This window comes from Orcinus orca, chromosome 11 (genome assembly GCF_937001465.1).
Source record: "Orcinus orca chromosome 11, mOrcOrc1.1, whole genome shotgun sequence".
In the NCBI taxonomy this organism is placed as follows: domain Eukaryota; kingdom Metazoa; phylum Chordata; class Mammalia; order Artiodactyla; family Delphinidae; genus Orcinus; species Orcinus orca.
In genome coordinates this window covers 17004264-17025303 of record NC_064569.1, presented here as the reverse complement: position 1 = coordinate 17025303, position 21040 = coordinate 17004264, and the positions used below count along the sequence as shown (strand labels likewise).

At 38.8% G+C, this 21040-nt stretch overlaps 1 protein-coding gene across 3 annotated transcripts in view; it reads left to right on the top strand.

Moving 5' to 3' along the window:
- Positions 1-13792: 13792 nt before the first annotated feature.
- SLCO1A2 (solute carrier organic anion transporter family member 1A2) overlaps positions 13793-21040 on the top strand; it is a 51242-nt gene continuing 43994 nt past the window's right edge. For 2 of the 3 annotated variants that reach the window (XM_049693842.1, XM_049693841.1), the window contains exon 1: positions 17186-17540. In XM_049693842.1, coding sequence (XP_049549799.1) covers positions 17522-17540 — 19 coding nt within the window. In that variant the 5' untranslated portion in view covers positions 17186-17521. Of the gene's footprint in view, positions 13901-16883; positions 17074-17185; positions 17541-21040 lie in introns of those variants that run through there. The other variant, XM_049693840.1, reaches the window with a different exon arrangement.

Sequence of the window (21040 nt, the reverse complement as noted above, 5' to 3'; positions counted from 1 at the left end):
CTAGGACTCAGCTTTCGACAAATTGAACATTCCTTAAAATGTAGTTAATGAAAGTATATGCATATTTAAAAACAATATTCCTTATAAAAAGTTTTAGTAAATTTGACAAGTTTGGTGTTTGGTAAATTGACATTGTGACTGACCTCAGGTTTAATTCCCTTATCAGTTCATTTACTTAAGAAAGCATAATTTGTGATTATCTTTCATGACTTGGAATAGAAAAATACATCTTAGCTTTATATTGTTCATTCAGTCTTGCATACTTGGCTTCTAGGACGATATAGTGAAAACTAATTTAAAATCAATTATAATTTTTAACAGGATACTATGAATCCATTCTCACAAGTGATAATGATGCTGAATTTTTCAGGATTAGCTATTTACCTAAAATGAATGAGCAGAGCTCTGTGTTGTCTGTGCTCAATGGAAAAAAAGATGTCGTGGTCCTGCTTGCAAATAGATGTTACTGCTTCTCTGGTTCTAAAATTTTAGAAAAGGCTGGACTGTTCTCAGTCTCTAGACCACTATGTTTACGTCATAAGCATCGGTCCACCAAATTGTAATAATTTAGTTTTCCTACTGCAAGGAGGAGGTAGATTCCATATGAATATGCTACTTTCAACAGACATTTAGCCTGGATTTTCTAAGATTTAGGTGAAGAATGAATTGAATTTGGACCATGAAAACTCACGTTCCCAGAAAATTCTATGGTTGTACTTAACAAGACCAAACACAAAACCAAAACAGATCAAAACCAAAACACTTCAAATAACTGAAGCTTAAAAATTAACCTGCTTCTTTGAATGTGCTGTTAATGTTTTTACAATAACTTTTTGGGGTAATGAGAAGTACCATTTAGCTCATTTATTCACTGTCTCCCGTGGAGTGATTACTCTGTGTTTATATGAATATGGATTAGGAAAATTGTTCTGCACATATGAGCTAGGGATTTTGAAGAAAGAATCTTTATCCTCAACACAGATTTTACCAAGAAAAGGGGGAAGTGGTATTGCAGTTAGTTATTAAAGAAATAAGGAACAGGGTTTACTAACGTCTGAATTCAGTATACAAGAAGACTCACTCTAAATCTAAAAGCTCAAACTGTTACCTTTCCTTTAAAAAAGAAACTACTGATTTGTATATAACTTGAGTCAAATGCATTGTTAATTTTGCATTGAGTAGGACTTTAACTAATCTGTTCATTTTCTCTTGTCTTTCTCTTAGGCATATAATTTTCTGCAACATTCATTCAGATAAGTTACTGTATAGTAGGAAGGATCTTAAAACATTTTCCAAACCAAATGTATTTGCCTCTTTGGTTTCTTCTGTACTAAAATTCCTAACATGTGAGCTAGTCCTTTTAATTAAAAAACTTAACAAAGGGCCCCTATTAAAATATGAATCTGCCTGGGAGGAGCATATTAAGTTCAAAATTAAAAGGTGGTAATATATCAGTATGAATGTATTAACTAGATTAGTTTCATAGCAACTAGAAAAGAGTAGAACCAAGACATAAAACACTGTGGAAAGTGAGTCAGGTGAAGCACTATAATTCATACCTCTGTGAGGCCAAGTATGGGGTACACTGTGGGTTTATGGTATGGTGGGTAAGGGGAGGGAGGTATTCCTTGGATTACATCTTCTCTCAGGTTTCCTATAATGCTAAAACTGTGCAGCTCTCTCATTCTAGCAGTTCTGAAAGGCAGCACATGGAACTGTTTAACCCTTAACATTAATGCTACATACAAAGAGTCACTCAGTAAGTGAGACTTATCTGATTTTTGAAGATACATAAATTCAGTTACGGAAATGCCAGTTTTCACTGCTCAGCGGTCCTTTTATCAGATTTACCAAGCTGGCAAAAGAAAAAAGTTTGACCCATATTATCCCTTTGCTTTTTTTCTTCTGTCAGTTCCCACACCTTATCTGTATGAAGTTGCCTACGTGTAGACAGAGTAAGTGGCCAGGTAATGTATGTGATTTGAAAGGTATTGCAAAATTTTGTGTTATTCTTTCCCATGTCCCTGCCAATGGAAATGTCCATTATCGACATTTCTCCAACGCATGAGATAACCAAGGTGAAATCTTCCTCCTGCATTTTACAAACATATGCATTTTTCCCCCCTCTGGGAAAGAGGAAAAAGATAAGCTACTTCCTAATCAGAATGGTGTCTTAGGTAAGCAGGTGTTACACTGGAAAGTAGCAAAATGAGGCAGTCAAGGAACATATATAAAGAGTTAGGGGAAAGGGAGAAGAGAAAAAGCAGGCTAAAAAATATGTTTTCATAGAAGTTAGTCTTTGATTTAGTCTGTCATCTCTCATATTGATTAAGGAGGAAAAAGGTGACAAGGGCAATTTGACTCTCTGGAGATGACAGGTGTAGGTCACGTGGGTGCACACGTGCATGTGAGTTTCTCACAGTGTGTGTAGGTGTTTTAGCAGTCCTATTAGTCCCTAGGTCGATTTCAGTGAGAGTTGCTCTGTATGTAGTTGTTGTTTTGATGTGCTTGTGATGCGAGGTGAGACCAGTGTCCACTTACTCTGCTATCTTAATCTCTCTTGAAAAGTTTTATAAATTAAAAAACGTTTATTTAAAAATAGATGATTCTGGGCTTCCCTGGTGGCGCAATGGTTGAGAGTCCGCCAATGTAGGAGACGTGGGTTCGTGCCCTGGTCCGGGAGGATCCCACATGCCGCCGAGCGGCTGGGCCCGTGAGCCATGGCCGCTGAGCCTGAGCGTCCGGAGCCTGTGCTCCGCAACGGGAGAGGCCACAGCAGTGAGAGGCCTGAGTACCGAGAAAAAAAAAAAAGATGATTCTACCTAAAATGTTTTATTTTAGATCAATATGTTTGTAGACAAATTATAAACTTTATGATATTTGGTAATATTAAGTAGGAAGGCAAATTTTTGTCATATATATCATGCTATTTATCATGTGATATAAACTCCTTATTTTAAATTAATATTGAGAAAAAAGCATGACCTGTTAAAAAATAAATTCAAAGGTGACATTCTGTTGTATTTGGCTTCAGAGAGTCACACATTAAAATGTAGATTGGTGTTTAATTATTATATGTGTTAAAGTGTTAAAATAAGAAAAAAGCTGATATAATGTTTGGAAGTTTTACACTCTGGAGTTTAAAAATGTTTGGAGTTTAAAAAATCTTAAAAATCAATAAACTTAGTATTATACTGTTTGTATTTTCTTTAGAACTGAAGAAATAAGATAATAGGTTTTACGTCATTATTTGCAGATATTTCTAACTAGATGAAAAAAGAGCATTTAGATGCCATTCTTCATTTTATTCTTTCTTTCCAAGAATTGGTTTTGATATAATGAAAACATAAAATGAAGTACGATGCTATTGGAGGATGGAGGGGATGAAAAGTGCCCACTGAACTGAGAAGGCGTCTTGAGACTGAAAAACAAGGCAGGCAGCTCCATATAATCAATGGATCCATTTATTATAGGGCAACTTACAAGGCAGGATCTATTGGGATCAGGTGACAACAATCCCGAAGCATTCGCATCTGCACTCTGCACCACTGAGGAGCCGTTGGGGCACTTTTATAGTTAACCTAGGGAATGGGGTGAGTGCTTGGAAAAAGGGTGTACATTCCTAAGTCAAGATTTGTGAATGGGGGGACTTCCCTGGTGGCACGGTGGTTAAGAATCCACCTGCCAACTTCAAAGCTTTTGCACAGCAAAGGAAACCATAAACAAGACCAAAAGACAACCCTCAGAATGGGAAAAAATATTTGCAAATGAAGCAACCGACAAAGGATTAATCTCCAAAATTTACAAGCAGCTCATGCAGCTCAATAACAAGAAAACAAACAACCCAATCCAAAAATGGGCAGAAGACCTAAATAGACATTTCTCCAAAGAAGATATACAGACTGCCAACAAACACATGAAAGAATGCTCAACATCATTAATCATTAGAGAAATGCAAATCAAAACTACAATGAGATATCATCTCACACCAGTCAGAATGGCCATCATCAAAAAATCTAGAAACAATAAATGCTGGAGAGGGTGTGGAGAAAAGGGAACACTCTTGCACTGCTGGTGGGAATGTGAATTGGTTCAGCCACTATGGAGAACAGTATGGAGGTTCCTTAAAAAACTACAAATAGAACTACCATATGACCCAGCAATCCCACTACTGGGCATATACCCTGAGAAAACCAAAATTCAAAAAGAGTCATGTACCAAAATGTTCATTGCAGCTCTATTTACAATAGCCCAGAGATGGAAACAACCTAAGTGCCCATCATCGGATGAATGGATAAAGAAGATGTGGCACATATATACAATGGAATATTACTCAGCCATAAAAAGAAACAAAATTGAGCTATTTGTAATGAGGTGGATAGACCTAGAGTCTGTCATACAGAGTGAAGTAAGTCAGAAAGAAAAAGACAAATACCGTATGCTAACACATATATATGGAATTTAAGAAAAAAAATGTCATGAAGAACCTAGGGGTAAAGCAGGAATAAAGACGCAGACCTCCTAGAGAACGGACTTGAGGTTATGGGGAGCGGGAAGGGTGAGCTGTGACAGGGCGAGAGAGAGTCATGGGCATATACACACTAACAAACGTAGTAAGGTAGATAGCTAGTGGGAAGCAGCCGCATGGCACAGGGATATTGGCTCGGTGCTTTGTGACAGCCTGGAGGGGTGGGATAGGGAGGGTGGGAGGGAGGGAGACGCAAGAGGGAAGACATATGGGAACATATGTTTATGTATGACTGATTCACTTTGTTATAAAGCAGAAACTAACACACCATTGTAAAGCAATTATACCCCAATAAAGATGTTAAAAAAAAAAAAAAAAGAATCCACCTGCCAATGCAGGGGACACGGGTTCAATACCTGGTCCAGGAAGATCCCACATGCCGTGAACCAACTAAGCCCGTGCACCGTAACTACTGAGCCTGCGCTCTAGAACCCATGTGCCACAACTACTGAGCCCACGCACCACAACTAATGAAGCCCATGTGCCTAGAGCCCGTGCTCCACAACAAGAGAAGCCATTGCAATGAGAAGCCTGTGCACCAGAGTGAAGAGTAGCCCCTGCTCGCCGCAACTAGAGAAAGCCCCCATGCAGCAATGAAGACACAATGCAGACAAAAATAAATAAATAAATAAATTTATTTAAAAAAAAGATTTGTGAATGGGTAACTAGTTTCACGGGTGCTGGAGAATACGTCAGCGAAGGTTTTCATCGTTTTGGAGGGACTAACAGAGCATAGGGGCCACCTGGTCCTAATGATTATTAAACAATATCTATTAACTACAAATCCCTTGATGACAGAAAAGTGGTTTATTGCACAGTATAGTCCTGGGTAGGGTCAGTGGAAAGAGAGAAGAAACTCTGAGGGCTCAAGATGGTGTCAGTTATTCTAACAGCCTTACACAGGCAGATTTTAGGGACTTCCCTGGCAGCCCAGTGGTTAAGACTCCACACTCTCAATGTAGGGGTCATGGGTTCGATCCCTGTTTGGGGAACTAAGATCCTACATGCCATGGGGCCAAAAAATTTTTAAATAGAGGAATGTTACTTACTGATCAGATGAACGTACTCTTGAGGGACATTTATAACATTATTTTCTTTATGCTCCTTATTAGGTTAGATTTTAACATCAGTGCTTTTCATGCTTTCTGTCTTTACCCAATGGTCTATTAGAGGTATAAATAAAACAGTGTATGACCAAAAATAAAGATAGTTTAAAATTGTCTAATATTCAAAACCAACATGCTGACAAATGGTACTCAGCTGAGTGGTAAACGGAGGAGAGGCTAGTCCTTCACTCACTCATCTGATTAACACTAGACCTGAGCATCTCACTTGATATTTATTCAGAGCTCCAAACTGTTCCCTTTATATAATTTAAACAAGTGTTTTATTTACTAATACCAAAGTAGAAATGAGAATTGATACCCTTATGGCCAGAAGCACATGGAGCCAGTTGGGAAGTTCTGAGTAGCAACTCTGGATGCTTCCCGGCTCTCACAGTCAGTGGCTCTGGTCAGGAAAGCTACAGATGCCTCAGGCTGTTTTGCTAAATTAAAGTCCAACTAATCAAAGAGAAGGGAAAGAAAGAGGAGACTGACAAAGGTTCTTAGTGAAAGCAAAATAATTAGAGAACCAAGGGAAAAAAAAACAGTTAAGAAAGTTGTTCATATTTTCTATTTCTTCCTGATTCATTCTTGGCAGGTTGTGCATTTCTAAGAATTTGTCCATTTCTTCCAGGTTGTCCATTTTATTGGCATAGAGTTGCTTGTAGTAATCTCTCATGATCTTTTGTATTTCTGCAGTGTCAGTTGTTACTTCTCCTTTTCATTTCTAATTCTATTGATTTGAGTCTTCTCCCTTTTTTTCTTGATGAGTCTGGCTAATGGTTTATCAATTTTGTTTATCTTCTCAAAGAATCAGCTTTTAGTTTTATTGATCTTTGTAATCGTTTCCTTCACTTGTTTTTCATTTATTTCTGATCTGATTTTTATGGTTTCTTTCCTTCTGCTAACTTTGGTTTTTTTTTTTTTGTTCTTCTTTCTCTAATTGCTTTAGGTGCAAGGTTAGGTTGTTTATTCGAGATGTTTCCTGTTTCTTAAGGTAGGATTGTATTGCTATAAACTTCCCTCTTAGAACTGCTTTTGCTGCACCCCATAGATTTTGGGTCATCGTGTCTCCATTGTCATTTGTTTCTAGGTATTTTTTAATTTCCTCTTTGATTTCTTCAGTGATCACTTCGTTATTAAGTAGTGTATTGTTTAGCCTCCATGTGTTTGTATTTTTTACAGATCTTTTCCTGTAATTGATATCTAGTCTCACAGCATTGTGGTCGGAAAAGATACTTGATACAATTTCAATTTTCTTAAATTTACCAAGGCTTGATTTGTGACCCAAGATATGATCTATCCTGGAGAATGTTCCATGAGCACTAGAGAAAAATGTGTATTCTGTTGTTTTTGGATGGAATGTCCAATAAATATCAATTAAGTCCATCTTGTTTAATGTATCATTTAAAGCTTGTGTTTCCTTATTTATTTTCATTTTGGATGATCTGTCCATTGGTGAAAGTGGGGTGTTAAAGTCCCCTACTATGAATGTGTTACTGTTGATTTCCCCTTTTATGGCTGTTAGTATTTGCCTTATGTATTGAGGTGCTCCTACGTTGGGTGCATAAATATTTACAATTGTTATATCTTCTTCTTGGATCAATCCCTTGATCGTTATGTAGTGTCCTTCTTTGTCTCTTCTAATAGTCTTTATTTTAAAGTCTATTTTGTCTGATATGAGAATTGCTACTCCAGCTTTCTTTTGGTTTCCATTTGCATGAAATATCTTTTTCCATCCCCTCACTTTCAGTCTGTATGTGTCTCTAGGTCTGAAGTGGGTCTCTTGTAGACAGCAAATATATGGATCTTGTTTTTGTATCCATTCAGCCAATCTGTGTCTTTTGGTGGGAGCATTTAGTCCATTTACATTTAAGGTAATTATCGATATGTATGTATGTTCTTATTCCCATTTTCTTAATTGTTTTGGGTTCGTTATTGTAGGTCTTTTCCTTCTCTTGTGTTCCTTGCCCAGAGAAGTTCCTTTAGCAGTTGTTGCAGAGCTGGTTTGGTGGTGCTGAACTCTCTCAGCTTTTGCTTGTCTGTAAAGGTTTTAATTTCTCCATCAAATCTGAATGAGATCCTTGCTGGGTAGAGTAATCTTGGTTGCAGGTTTTTCTCCTTCATCACTTTAAATATGTCCTGCCAGTCCCTTCTGGCTTGCAGAGTTTCTGCTGAAAGATCAGCTGTTAACCTTATGGGGATTCCCTTGTGTGTTATTTGTTGTTTTTCCCTTGCTGCTTTTAATATGTTTTCTTTGTATTTAAGTTTTGACAGTTTGATTAATATGTGTCTTGGCGTATTTCTCCTTGGATTTATCCTGTATTGGACTCTCTGTGGTTTCTGGACTTGATTAACCATTTCCTGTCCCATATTAGGGAAGTTTTCAACTATAATCTCTTCAAATATTTTCTCAGTCCCTTTCTTTTTCTCTTCTTCTTCTGGAACCCCTATAATTCGAATGTTGGTGTGTTTAATGTTGTCCCAGAGGTCTCTGAGACTGTCCTCAGTTCCTTTCATTCTTTTTTCTTTATTCTGCTCTGCAGTAGTTATTTCCACTATTTTATCTTCCAGGTCACTTATCCGTTCTTCTGCCTCAGTTATTCTGCTATTGATCCCATCTAGAGTATTTTTCATTTCATTTATTGTGTTGTTCATAGTTTTTTGTTTCATCTTTAGTTCTCCTAGGTCCTTGTTAAATGTTTCTTGCATTTTGTCTATTCTATTTCCAAGATTTTGGATCATCTTTACTATCATTATTCTGAATTCTTTTTCAGGTAAACTGCCTATTTCCTCTTCATTTGTTAGGTCTGGTGGGTTTTTATCTTGCTCCTTCATCTGCTGTGTGTTTTTCTGTCTTCTCATTTTGCTTATCTTACTGTGTTTGGGGTCTCCTTTTTGCAGGCTGCAGGTTCATAGCTCCCGTTGTTTTTGGTGTCTGTCCCCAGTGGCTAAGGTTGGTTCAGTGGGTTGTGTAGGCTTCCTGGTGGAGGGGACTAGTGCCTGTGTTCTGGTGGATGAGGCTGGATCTTGTCTTTCTGGTGGGCAAGTCCACGTCTGGTGGTGTGTTTTGGGGTGTCTGTGGACTTATTATGATTTTAGGCAGCCTCTCTGCTAATGGGTGGGTTTGTGTTCCTGTCTTGCTAGTTGTTTGGCATAGGATGTTCAGCACTGTAGCTTGCTGGTCGTTGAGTGAAGCTGGGTGCTGGTGTTGAGATGGAGATCTCTGGGAGATTTTCGCCGTTTGATATTATGTGGAGCTGGGAGGTCTCTTGTGGACCAGTGTCCTGAAGTTGGCTCTCCCACCTCAGAGGCACAGCACTGACTCCTGGCTGCAGCACCAAGAGCCTTTCATCCACACGGCTCAGAATAAAAGGGAGAAAAAGTAGAAAGAAAGAATTAGTAGAAGTAGAAAGAAAGAAAGAAAGGAGGGAGGGAGGGAGGAAGGAAGGAGGGAAGGAAGGAAAAAAAGAAAGAAAGAAGATAAAGTAAAATAAAATAAGATAAAATATAATAAAGTTATTAAAATAAAAAAATTATTATTAAGAGAAAAAAACGGACGGATAGAGCCCTAGGACAAATGGTGGAAGCAAAGCTATACAGACAAAATCTCACATATAAGCATACACATACACACTCACAAAAAGAGGAAAAGGGGAAAAAAATCATAGATCTTGCTCTTGAAGTCCACCTCCTTAATTTGGGATGATTCGTTGTCTATTCATGTATTCCACAGATGCAGGTACATCAAGTTGATTGTGGAGCTTTAATCCGCTGCTCCTGAGGCTGCTGGGAGAGATTTCCCTTTCTCTTCTTTGTTCTCACAGCTCCCAGGGACTCACCTTTGGATTTGGCCCCGCCTCTGCGTGTAGGTCGCCGGAGGGCGTCTGTTCTCCACTCAGACAGATGGGGTTAAAGGAGCCGCTGATTCGGGGGCTCTGGCTCACTCAGGCCAGGCGGCAGGGAGGGGCACGGAGGGCGGGGCGAGGTTGCGGCGGCGGATGCCAGCATGACGTTGCGCCAGCCTGAGGCGCGCCGTGCGTTCTCCCACGTAAGTTGTCCCTGGATCCTGGGACCCTGGCAGTGGCGGCCTGCACAGGCTCCCCGGAAGGGGGGTGTGGATAGTGATCTGTGCTCGCACACAGGCTTCTTGGTGGCGGCAGCAGCAGCCTTAGCATCTCATGCCCGTCTCTGGTTTCAGCCGCGGCTCGCGCCTGTCTCTGGAGCTCCTTTAAGCAGCGCTCTGAATCCCCTCTCTTAGCGCACCAGGAAACAAAGAGGGAAGAAAAAGTCTCTTGCCTCTTCGGCAGGTCCAGACTTTTCCCCGGACTCCCTCCTGGCTACCCGTGGCGCACTAACCCCCTTCAGGCCGTGTTCACGCCGCCAGTCCTCTCCCGGCGCTGCGACCGAAGCCCGAGCCTCAGCTCCCAGCCCCGCCCGCCCCGGCGGGGTAGCAGACAAGCCTCTCGGGCTGGTGAGTGCCTCTCGGCCCTGATCCTCTGTGCGGGAATCTCTCCGCTTTGCCCCCGCACCCCTGTTGCTGCGCTCTCCTCCGCGGCTCCGAAGCTTCCCCCCTCCGCCACCCGCAGTCTCCGCCCGCGAAGGGGCTTCTAGTGTGTGGAAATCTTTCCTCCTTCACGGCTCCCTCCCACTGGTGCAGGTCCCGTCCCTATCCTTTTGTCTCTGTTTATTCTTTTTTCTTTTGCCCTACCCAGGTACTTGGGGTGTTTCTTGCCTTTTGGGAGGTCTGAGGTCTTCTGCCAGCGTTCAGTAGGTGTTCTGTAGGAGTTGTTCCTCATATAGATGTATTTCTGGTGTATCTGTGGGGAGGAAGGTGATCTCCGCGTCTTACTCTTCCGCCATTTTCCCGGAAGCCCTCATTGTAGTTTTGATTTGTATTTCTCTAATAATTAATGATGTTGAGCATTCTTTCATGTGTTTGTTGGCAATCTGTATATCTTCTTTGGGGAAATGTTGTCATAAGGTTTTATGATAACTAAATGAATTGGCAACTCTAAAGCTTCTAAAACTGTGTCTGGACTATAGCAAGTAGTATATAATGTGTATATGTTGTATTATTATCTCCAGTTATATATAGTTTTACAAAAACGGTGTCACATTTTATGTAATATATTAGGGTTTGTGTTTTTCTAATCTGGTCGTAGCCCTTTAGGACAATCTGCTTCTACATGCTTTTCTTGTATGTTGGAGTCTTTGAGAGTGTCCAATCAATAAATACCAATAAGTACCAGTGCCCCCCCATCCTAACTGTGAATCAATTGAAAAATAAGAGACACGTATGACTCACAGATTCCAAAACATCACTTCTAGCACTGACAAGCTGATGTGAGGGAATGTGCCTTATTTCTGCTGGCAAGCAGGCTTTCTTACAGTTAACCTCCAAATAGATCAGCCTCCCCACGTCAGCCTTCTCCACATGGAGTGAGTGAGGGTATGGAAAGGAAGGACATGTCATGCTCATGGAATTCCATCTATATAGAAGGAAATAATAAGAATGAGGAATAATAATATTATCCTTTTCCCTTTTTCTCCTCCCACCATGGAAAAGTTTTCCTTCTGACTTTAATGTACTCTTTTTACTCTGCTTGTTGAAGCATTTTAACAAAGCACTTAGTGGTAATTGAGACTATGTATCTCGAATTTCTTTGGACATTTTCCCCACATATAACTTAAATAAGAAAGCTAGATATACCTTGGTAAGTTAATAATTGGTGACAATGGCTGTGTTTTACCTGATGCGAAAGCAGTTGGTTAATATATCTGACCAGTTAAAAATCAGTTGATTTGATGACAAAATCTCATTTGGTATCACATAGAGATTGCAGGGTCTGCATATGTAATGTCAAGAGCTGGCCAATTATGCAAACTAGTTAAATCTCCTGAATCTTCTATTACTGAGAATAAAAAGAGCATTAAGGATTGAAGGTATAATATCAATAACATCAATAGGTACCCTTCACTGAATGTTGATTGTGTGCTAGCATCATATTACACACTTCTTATGTATTATCTTATTTAATTTTATTGCAACTGATTGTTGTTGTCGTGGTCACTTGTATTGGGCCCTCTGATCCTTTCTGTCCTCCATGGGACTGACTTCAGAAAATTAAAATTTCCAGGTTCCCTGATTTCCAGTTAGGTTGTCAGTGGGAGGTATTGGTGTGAGACTGGGGTTGTAGAGGGGAAAAGCCATTTCTCCAGCTCCATGCATTAAGTGGTGCCTCTGGCAGTGGCTCGAGCTCCTGCAACTCAGCCCTTTTCCCTTTCTGATACATTCTCAGGAGTGAGAGAGACTTGCCACTGCCATAAATCTCTGCGTTGCCCACCGTCTGCCCAGTTTGGCTTTTTAATTCTTCCGATGCCTTTAGAACTAGTTTCCCGTAATTAAATCCTCTATTGAACTACCTGTCATGGGTTCTGTTTTCTTGTCTGAACCTTGATTTATGTAAAGATAGAGATTATATTCATTGTATGGGTAGATTAAGTGACTTGTATAGAATCACACAACTAGTTTAAAAACAGGCTTTCAGGACTTCCCTGGTGGCGCAGTGGTTGAGAGTCCGCCTGCCGATGCAGGGGACACGGGTTCGTGCCCCGGTCTGGGAAGATCCCACATGCGGCGGAGCGGCTGGGCCCGTGAGCCATGGCCGCTGAGCCTGCGCGTCCAGAGCCTGTGCTCCGCAACGGGAGAGGCCACAACAGTGAGAGGCCTGTGTACCGCAAAAAAAAAAAAAAAAAAAAAAAAAAAACGGAAAAAAAAAAACAGGCTTTCAAACCAGTAGTGCCTCCTTGCGAAGCCCAAGTCCTTAAACTACTATGCTGTATCGAAATGATATTCCAAGTGAATGTCCAAATAAATACTTTTCATGAATTGCTTATTTTTATTACTTAGTTCAAATTGTCTGCATGATGGCACGAAGCAGCTATTATTATCCTTTAATTGTCTATCTCTCCCATTAGCTTGTGAGACTGCTTGAGAGCAAGCACATATGTTATTCATCTTTGTAGTCTTAGCACCAACTACTGTGCTTGGAATGTAGTAGAGCCTTAATAAATATTTGTGGAATGAATGAATAATAATCACTGTCATTTACAGAGCGACTATTTCATTCCAGCAAGCATGCTAGGGGTCTTATGTAAAATTTATAACTCAGTCTTCATAACAATCTTGCAAGGTAGGCATAAATATTCCAACATCATAGGTAAGGGAAAATAGGGTCAGAGTTTAAACAATTCACAAATAAACTAGAATTAAACCCAAGCTAACTGGGCTTTAAAGTCTGACCTTTTGTCTACATCTAGCTGCTTCCATTAGTATGAAGGAACAAATATATAAATAATTGGGTTGGAAAAAAATCTAACATCTTATTGGATTTCCAGTTATTAGAGGAACTTCAGAAACAGGTGAAGTCTTATCTCTATGAGAAAAAAGAGGAGTTCTGTATTTTCTTGCCATAATTAAATGAAGAAACAAGTTTTTGTATCTCAAACTATGCCTATTCAGGCAAAAGGAAGAGAAATTGGGATAATAATCTGAAATATGAAATGGTTTAAATTGCCAATGTGGAAAACATTGGCTATTCCCATAATTACCTAATCATTCTCTAGAGTTACTTGGCATGAGATGTAACCCTGATGATATTCACAACTAGCTCTCCTAAAGACTTAGAAGTCAGGTTTTAGCTTTACTTTTCTATGTCCTGGTTTATTATCCAGCACGAGCCAGTAATTTTCCAAAGTACCTGGGTAGGTATTTTTATTGCTGGATTGCTGATGATGGTTTTCACTTGTGTTTCTGTGTGTTCCATACTTTGCTTTGCATGATGAAATCATATGCATGAGTCTATGGCCCAGTTAAGTTTCTCCCTTAGTTTTACCAGAGTGATGCATTTCTAGTAACTCCTCTGAGCTTGGACTTAAAATAATACCTGTATTTGTAAGGCTGATTTGCAGAATCCATGTCTTATTCTTTGATTTCTGATGAAAAGGAACTAATAGAAGCAAAATAATTTGGTAGGCGTCATACAAAGAGTCATTGTTAATTCTCCACGTGCTTCTTTGGCACATACTTGCTTGGTTTGGTATTGGTTGAAATTATTTCAGCTGGATACCACCAAGAGGCTGTTCTCTTCTTGCAGAGCTAGGAGCCATTTGAAGATTCTGGAAATAAACAATTTTCATAAGATCTTTGCTGGCGTGACCCTGTCTTTTTTCCCAGGGAAAGGATGTTCTCCTAAATCTTCTTCATGTATGTACTACTAGTTTTGCCATGATAAAGTAAAGCCTTTATTTTGTTAATTCAATAGGAGAGATTAATATAAAATTAAATGTAGGCATTTTCCCAGGTGATTTATAATCATAAAAGCTATGTCTATGTATTTAATACTGGGGAAAGAACACAAGAAGACCGTTTATTTGTTTGATAAAAAATTGTATTCTCTTGTCGTTGAGACATGTCATTAAGGACTGGAAACCAAGGGGTGTCAAAAACCCCAGAGTGTTGCTGTTGCATGGGTGTAGAGTTTCAGTCATGCAAGATGAAAAAGTTCTAGAAATCCACTAACCAAAAGTGTGCAGGGAGTGAACAATTCTGTAATGTGCTTTTACCACAATTAAAACAAAAATAAAAACAAACACAAAAAGCAGAGTCGTGACCAGTAGACATGGAAGAAACCCAACTACATTTGTGCTGAAGAATTACCTGCTCCCATCTGAATGTCGAGAAGGAGTTAGAGAAATAAACTGATTCTCTGCTTCATAAAACTGCAGCAAGTCGTTTTCATTAGCAGTGATGACTGATGGAGATTGTCGGTGATGCTGTGATCCCAGGAGCAGAAGTCACCGTGTAAACAAAGCTGTGCTGACAAAAGGGGACTGTTCACAAAGCTGACACTAGCGCGGCGTTGAGAATATGAAGAAACAACGTGTGCATTCGCTGATTTGGGGCCAAAGTGCTCAGTAATGATTGTGCCATTAACTATTGGAATTTACAAATTTTAAGTAAAAAGAATAGATCTTATTCATTCATTTATTTATTTTCCTCCGCTAAAATTTTTCAAAAGTATCTGAAAAGCTAAAATGTTTTCACTGTATAAGTTGGCAAATTAAGGAAAGTTTAGTGTTAATTGAATCGCATTTAATTCTTTCCAAGTGCTTAGCTTTAAACACTACAGTGAAAAGACAACTGTTTAAAAACTTCTTTCAGGGCTGGAAACACATTTTGAAACAAACCTTTGAGACATGATGATAAAACCTGCACAATATCACAATGCATAGAAGGAAAAACAGAATTCCCTGATGTGGTGATTTTCTGTGTTACCAACTCCAACTTCTATGCCTCCTCAGGTATATAGGAAAAATAGGCATTTAGAATAGGGATTTTTTTTTTTTACATCTTTATTGGAGTATAATTGCTTTACAATGGTGTGTTAGTTTCTGCTTCATAACAGAGTGAATCAGTTATATATATATATACATACGCTCCCATATCTCTTCCCTCTTGCGTCTCCCTCCCTCCCACCCTCCCTAACCCACCCTTCTAGGTGGTCACAAAGCACCAAGCTGATCTCCCTGTGCTATGCGGCTGCTTCCCACTAGCTATCTATTTTACGTTTGGTAGTGTATATATGTCCATGCCACTCTCTCACTTTGTCACAGCTTACCCTTCGCCTTCTTCATATCCTCAAGTCCATTCTCTAGTAGGTCTGTGTCTTTATTCCTGTCTTACTCCTAGGTTCTTCATGACATTTTTTTTTCTTAAATTCCATATATATGTGTTAGCATACGGTATTTGTCTTTCTCTTTCTGACTTCCTTCACTATGTATGACAGACTCTAGGCCCATCCACCTCATTACAAATAGCTCAATTTCGTTTCTTTTTACGGCTGAGTAATATTCCATTGTATATATGTGCCACATCTTCTTTATCCATTCATCCGATGATGGACACTTAGGTGAATAGGGATGTTTTTAGCCACTAAGATGAGTGAAGACAACTTTGATACCAAGAGGAATATGTTATCTCCCTCTCTTATCTTGACTGGGTAGCTATATTGAGCTCTAATATATTGAAATATAAGCAGGCAGGAGCGGGGGAAGAAAAAAACATAAGGGAGAGAGATTGAGTTCTAAATGTATGAGAAGGAAAAACTGAGAGCAGTTGAGAGGTTTATGATAAAACCAGAGGTATTATAGATGAAGACCAAAAAATAGCAGTTTCCACTCTTTTGAAAAATTATCCTATTCTATGGGTTTTTCTAAAACTAGTGTTACGTACTTGCACTATACTTAAGGTGACTTGGAATTTTATGGGAGGGATTTCAGCTTGAGTTCATTTGTATTGTCATTCAGAATTGCCAAGAGTGGTCTCTCATAATTTTCACTTATGACCTATGGATTTTTTCACCACTTACATACCAAACAATTTGTATTTGATCATACACTGTCCAGTTCTATTCCAATGTGTTTACTGAAAAGTTTTACCTTTCCCAATAAAAGTATAATTTCCTGGGGATCTGGGTCCAAGTACCTTTCACAGAGCCTTATACTTCTCTACCTAGTTTATATTGTCTGTAGGACAACTTGTCTGTCTTGTTCACTGCTGAAATCCTGTGCTTAGCACAATGACTGGCATATAGTAGACTTTGGGTAGATATTTGTTGTCTTCATAAAAGAATGAGTAAAGAGAATTAAGCTCATACATAATTGTTCAGTGGCTATTTCCTTAATGTGTATAGGGGAGTGGGATTCAGGTTTTAAAAATTAGTGCCATTTGGGATATTGTTAAATGGCTATTGTTCAGAGGATTTTAATCAATTAACCCTGGGGATACTGTTAAGATAGCATCTGGCAACTGGAAGTAGATTTACTAGATTAAATATAGTCAGAGTGAAATACTTTGGTATTAGTACAAAATATTGCCCTAATTTCAAGAAACGAATAGACAAAAATCTTTGACAAAGGGTTAGTAGAATTTAATAGAGTTTAAATCATCTTTTTGTTTTAGATATAAGACATTTTACATATAAAAATGTGTACCTATATATTATATATACACATAGACACACATATATCTGTATTTATTATATATGTATACATATAGGTTTCCACTTCTATGTTTGATCTTCTCTGAAACCTCACTTCTTAACTTGCAGGATTCTTTTCCAGATCATAGAATTATTTGTTATTTTTACTTAAGCGATTTCCATGATTAAAATTCCATGTCTCCCCAGGTTTCCGTGAATCAGCAGTGCCCCAGAAAGCGTTTCGCTTCCTGAGACTCCAGGGAAGTCTTGGAACACAAAGAACTTGAAGAGGGAGCCTGGCCAAATAGAGATTTTTGAGCCTTTGTAGCCTTGCTAAAGCAGATTATTAGTACAAACAAAATCAAAGTCTGTGTGTTCCTAAAAGCAGCATTTTCATGTAAGTCCAAGGAACTCACTTTAGTTTTATTTGCTTTGGCTAAAGAAATGAAAAGCTTTGTTTTAACCACGTGGGCACTATTTTGCAAGGGGATCATAACAAATTGTTCTAATCTTTAATTTCACTAAAGAGTTACTACAGTGATTTGATGTAACTTTTTCAATGGAAAATTAACAACTAAATCTTTTCTAACGTCATTGTTTTCTAGATATGAATCAGAAGCTTCCTAGGTATTTTTGTAACACAATGGATTCTGATTCTGTTATTCAGATTCAGTGTTTTCTTCAAAAGAATGACGCTTTATGACTTTGCCAGCAATTTAATAGATTTTTGTCTTCTTAAAAGAATAGAACTAAGAAATATCAAGACTTAAAGCATAAATACCTTGGAACACTCAGAAGAGCAACATGGGAGAAACTGAGAAAAGAATTGAAACTCATAGAATAAGATGTCTTTCCAAGTTGAAGGTATGGACTGCTTTGTGTGGATATATGTGTATGTACCATATATATATTTTTAAACCGAGACCTTGTAAAGTTGCTTATATCTTCATGTATTAATCTAATAATAATGTCATACTACCTGATATATTGATAAGTTCTCGCTTTAATGAAGGTGGTTTGTAACCGAGGGTGTGTCTAAATAGGATTATTGATTCAGGCAATTTCAGCAGAAATAATGTTGAGGGATTTAAATGGAAGACAGGATCTTAAACACTTTCAAGTACACATTATATGACAGTAGGATTTAATTTCCTGGATTAAAGGCCAATTTAATGTTCACCCTTCTGGGGCTTCTAAGTCAGAGGAGTATGGAGGTCTCTCCTGGAAAATGGTTCACTGGACAGAAATGCTTTGTTGATCTGTATTCAGTGATGCCTTCACAATGACCCACTAAAACAAATGTTTACTTCAACCTCTGGCAACATACCAATCATTCTTTATAAGAAAAATGCCCATTTTGTTAGCGGTTTCTGGTATTCTTGACTATTTCAGAGCAAATTCTTTTTGCGTAGCCTCAAAGCTGTTTTGCCTTCAAACAAAATTTAAATTTATTTTAAACCAAGGAATCTGGATAATTGTCTTGATTCCACAGCTAATGCCTGCAAGTGGTTTCCAAACTATGACACTGCCACCAGTTTCCTTCCTATCAAAAGTTTGTTTTCTCTTTATGTGTAGGAAAGATCTACACATGTACTGGAAAGGGGAGAATCATGATATAGAGCTAGAAAATTACTTTTGCCTGAAATGCTCTGTTAATTATATATTTTTAAAATCCCCTTAAATTCTTCCTAATTCTCATGTCCATCTCCTAACATTGAGGGGTTAAAAATAAGGACTGAGGCCCAGGCTTGGTTTATGTCGAGTTCAACTACTGACTTGCTGTGTGACCTCCTTGTGGCTCGGTTTTCTCATCTGAAAGGGGTAACAACAGTACTCATCTCATAGAATGTTTTTCTTTTTACATCCTTCAAACAATGACTGGAATATTGTAAACATTCAATAAATATTAGCTATTATTAATAATAGCATTTGTGGATAAAGGTCAAGTATTATTTATAAACAATTGGTCCTTAATTTTTTATGACTGGAGTTTGGCAGGACTAGATATTGATCTGAAATGAGATAGCAAAATACTGCAAGCACAAGTTTATCAGGTAAAAGTAAGAGACAATTGCTTCATAATTAGCCGGGTTTCTCTGTTTCTCTGACCTTAGACATAGGCTCATTAAGCAACATTTTTAGAAGGTATCAAAGGACTGTCTTCAACAAATTTGCTTCAAACTCTGGGGCATTATTAAAAACTGGTAGGACTAGCTTTATAAATATAGAGGTTATTTTGCACTAGACATGAGTCACAATAGCCACTGGTTGCTTTCACTCTATGAAGAAAACCGTACAGGTTAGGAAGCCCATCTAAATGTTTCAGGAAAAGCACTGGGATCATGATTTATCTAGTTTCCTTTCTTAAAGTGTTAAATAAAAGAAATTATTCTCTCAAACATGATTTGTACTTTATTTGATAGGCCTTGCTTGCTTTTAAATATAAAATCTGAATTATAAAACCATGTGAAAATTGTTTACTCTCAACAATGTGCTCTGAAAAGATTTACATTGTGATGAGAGACAGAATTTCTACAACTGGTATTTAATATAAAAGGATAAATAGCTAGAGATATAGTTATACTATCTTGGCAGTTATATAACGATATTAATTTTTTTTTTTTTTTTTTTTTTTTTTTTGCGGTACGCGGGCCTCTCACTGTTGTGGCCTCTCCCGTTGCAGAGCACAGGCTCCGGACGCGCAGGCTCAGTGCCATGGCTCACGGGCCCAGCCGCTCCGCGGCATGTGGGATCTTCCCAGACCGGGGCACGAACCCATGTCCCCTGCATCGGCAGGTGGACTCTCAACCACTGCGCCACCAGGGAAGCCCCACGATATGAATTTTGACTCATATTGAGCTTGATATTTAAATTTCCCAGGTCTTTTCCACATACATTTCTATTCAGATTTCCCCAAACTAATGGGTGCCGATAACTTTTGGCTTAGTTGTATTTAATCCTATTGAATTTCATCTTATATTCAGCTTACTTTCAGCAGTGACTACTTCTTCAAGGTGTTTTTGAATACTGATTCTGTCATTCATTCAGTAAACTTGTACTGGATGCCTACTGTTTGTGAGGCATGTACTAAACCCCAAAGATACGAAGGTAAATAATATATGGATCCTGTCATCGAGTTGTTCACAGTATAGTGAGGGAGAAGGTTATAGGCATCCAAACACATAAATAACGTGCACTGTGGGGAATTCCCTGGCAGTCCAGTGGTTAGGACTCCGGGCTTCTACTTCAGGGGCAAGGGTTCAATCCCTGGTCAGGGAACTAAGATCCCGCATGTCACGTGGCACGGCCAAACAGATAAATAAATAAAGTCCTTAAAAAAAAATAAAGTGCACTGTGCTGAGGGCTGTAATAGAGGCAGTCACACAGCAGCGTGGGGAGATAGGGAGTGAGTGGTCAAGGCTACCTGGGAAGTAGAAAGACAAGGAAGACTCCACAATAGAAATAATGATAGAGTTGAGTTTTAAATATTGAGCATATATTTATCAGATGCACAGGTGAAGAAAAACATTGCAAGTGGAGGACCACCTGTAAAAGAGATGTAAAGTGGCATGGTGAATTAAAAGAACTATAAATAGAACATTATGTTTAGGGACAAGCGGCAAGAGATGATAACAAGGTATATACGAGGTTTTATTTGCCATCTAAGAAGTAGGGATTTTTGTTTATGGGAAGCCACTAAACAGTTTCAGGAAGTGGAGTCACATGCTAAATACGCATTTTATTCATCTGTTTGACAAACATTTATGAAGCTCCAAATTAGTGGTGGCAGGAGGTGGAAGGGAGATTGGAGGTGGGAAAGACTAGAGGAGACTAAAAAATGATTGCAGTTGTCTAAGATAAACTGTGTATACATTTGAGAGATTTCAGCATCTGGGTGGTAGTTAAAGCCATGGGAATAAGTGAGATTTCCTAGGAAGAGCGTATATAGCAAAAAGTGGAGGGTATGAGACAAAAGCCTGAGAAGAGAAGACTGGATAGAAAGAGTCTAGAGATAGGTGGAGATACAGGTATGCATGGGGGGAGGGGAGGGAATTTCAGGAAGAAAAGAATGATTAATGATCTTAAATGACTCCGAGATATCAAGTTAGCTGAGGACTGAGAAGTACCTATTGGATTTGAAAATCAGGAAGTTGTTTATGACTTTTATAGAGTAGCTTCAAGAGAGGCTAGACTGAAGAGTGAGTGGAAGGTTCGTGAATGAATCTAGACTATTCTAGAATGAATATGAATCTAGACTATTCTTCCAAACAGCTTGATGGTAGCTGGAGCTACCATCAGGGATGAGGGAAGATTTTTAGGACAGAAATGTCTTGGATATATTTATAAGTTAGTGGGGAGAGAGG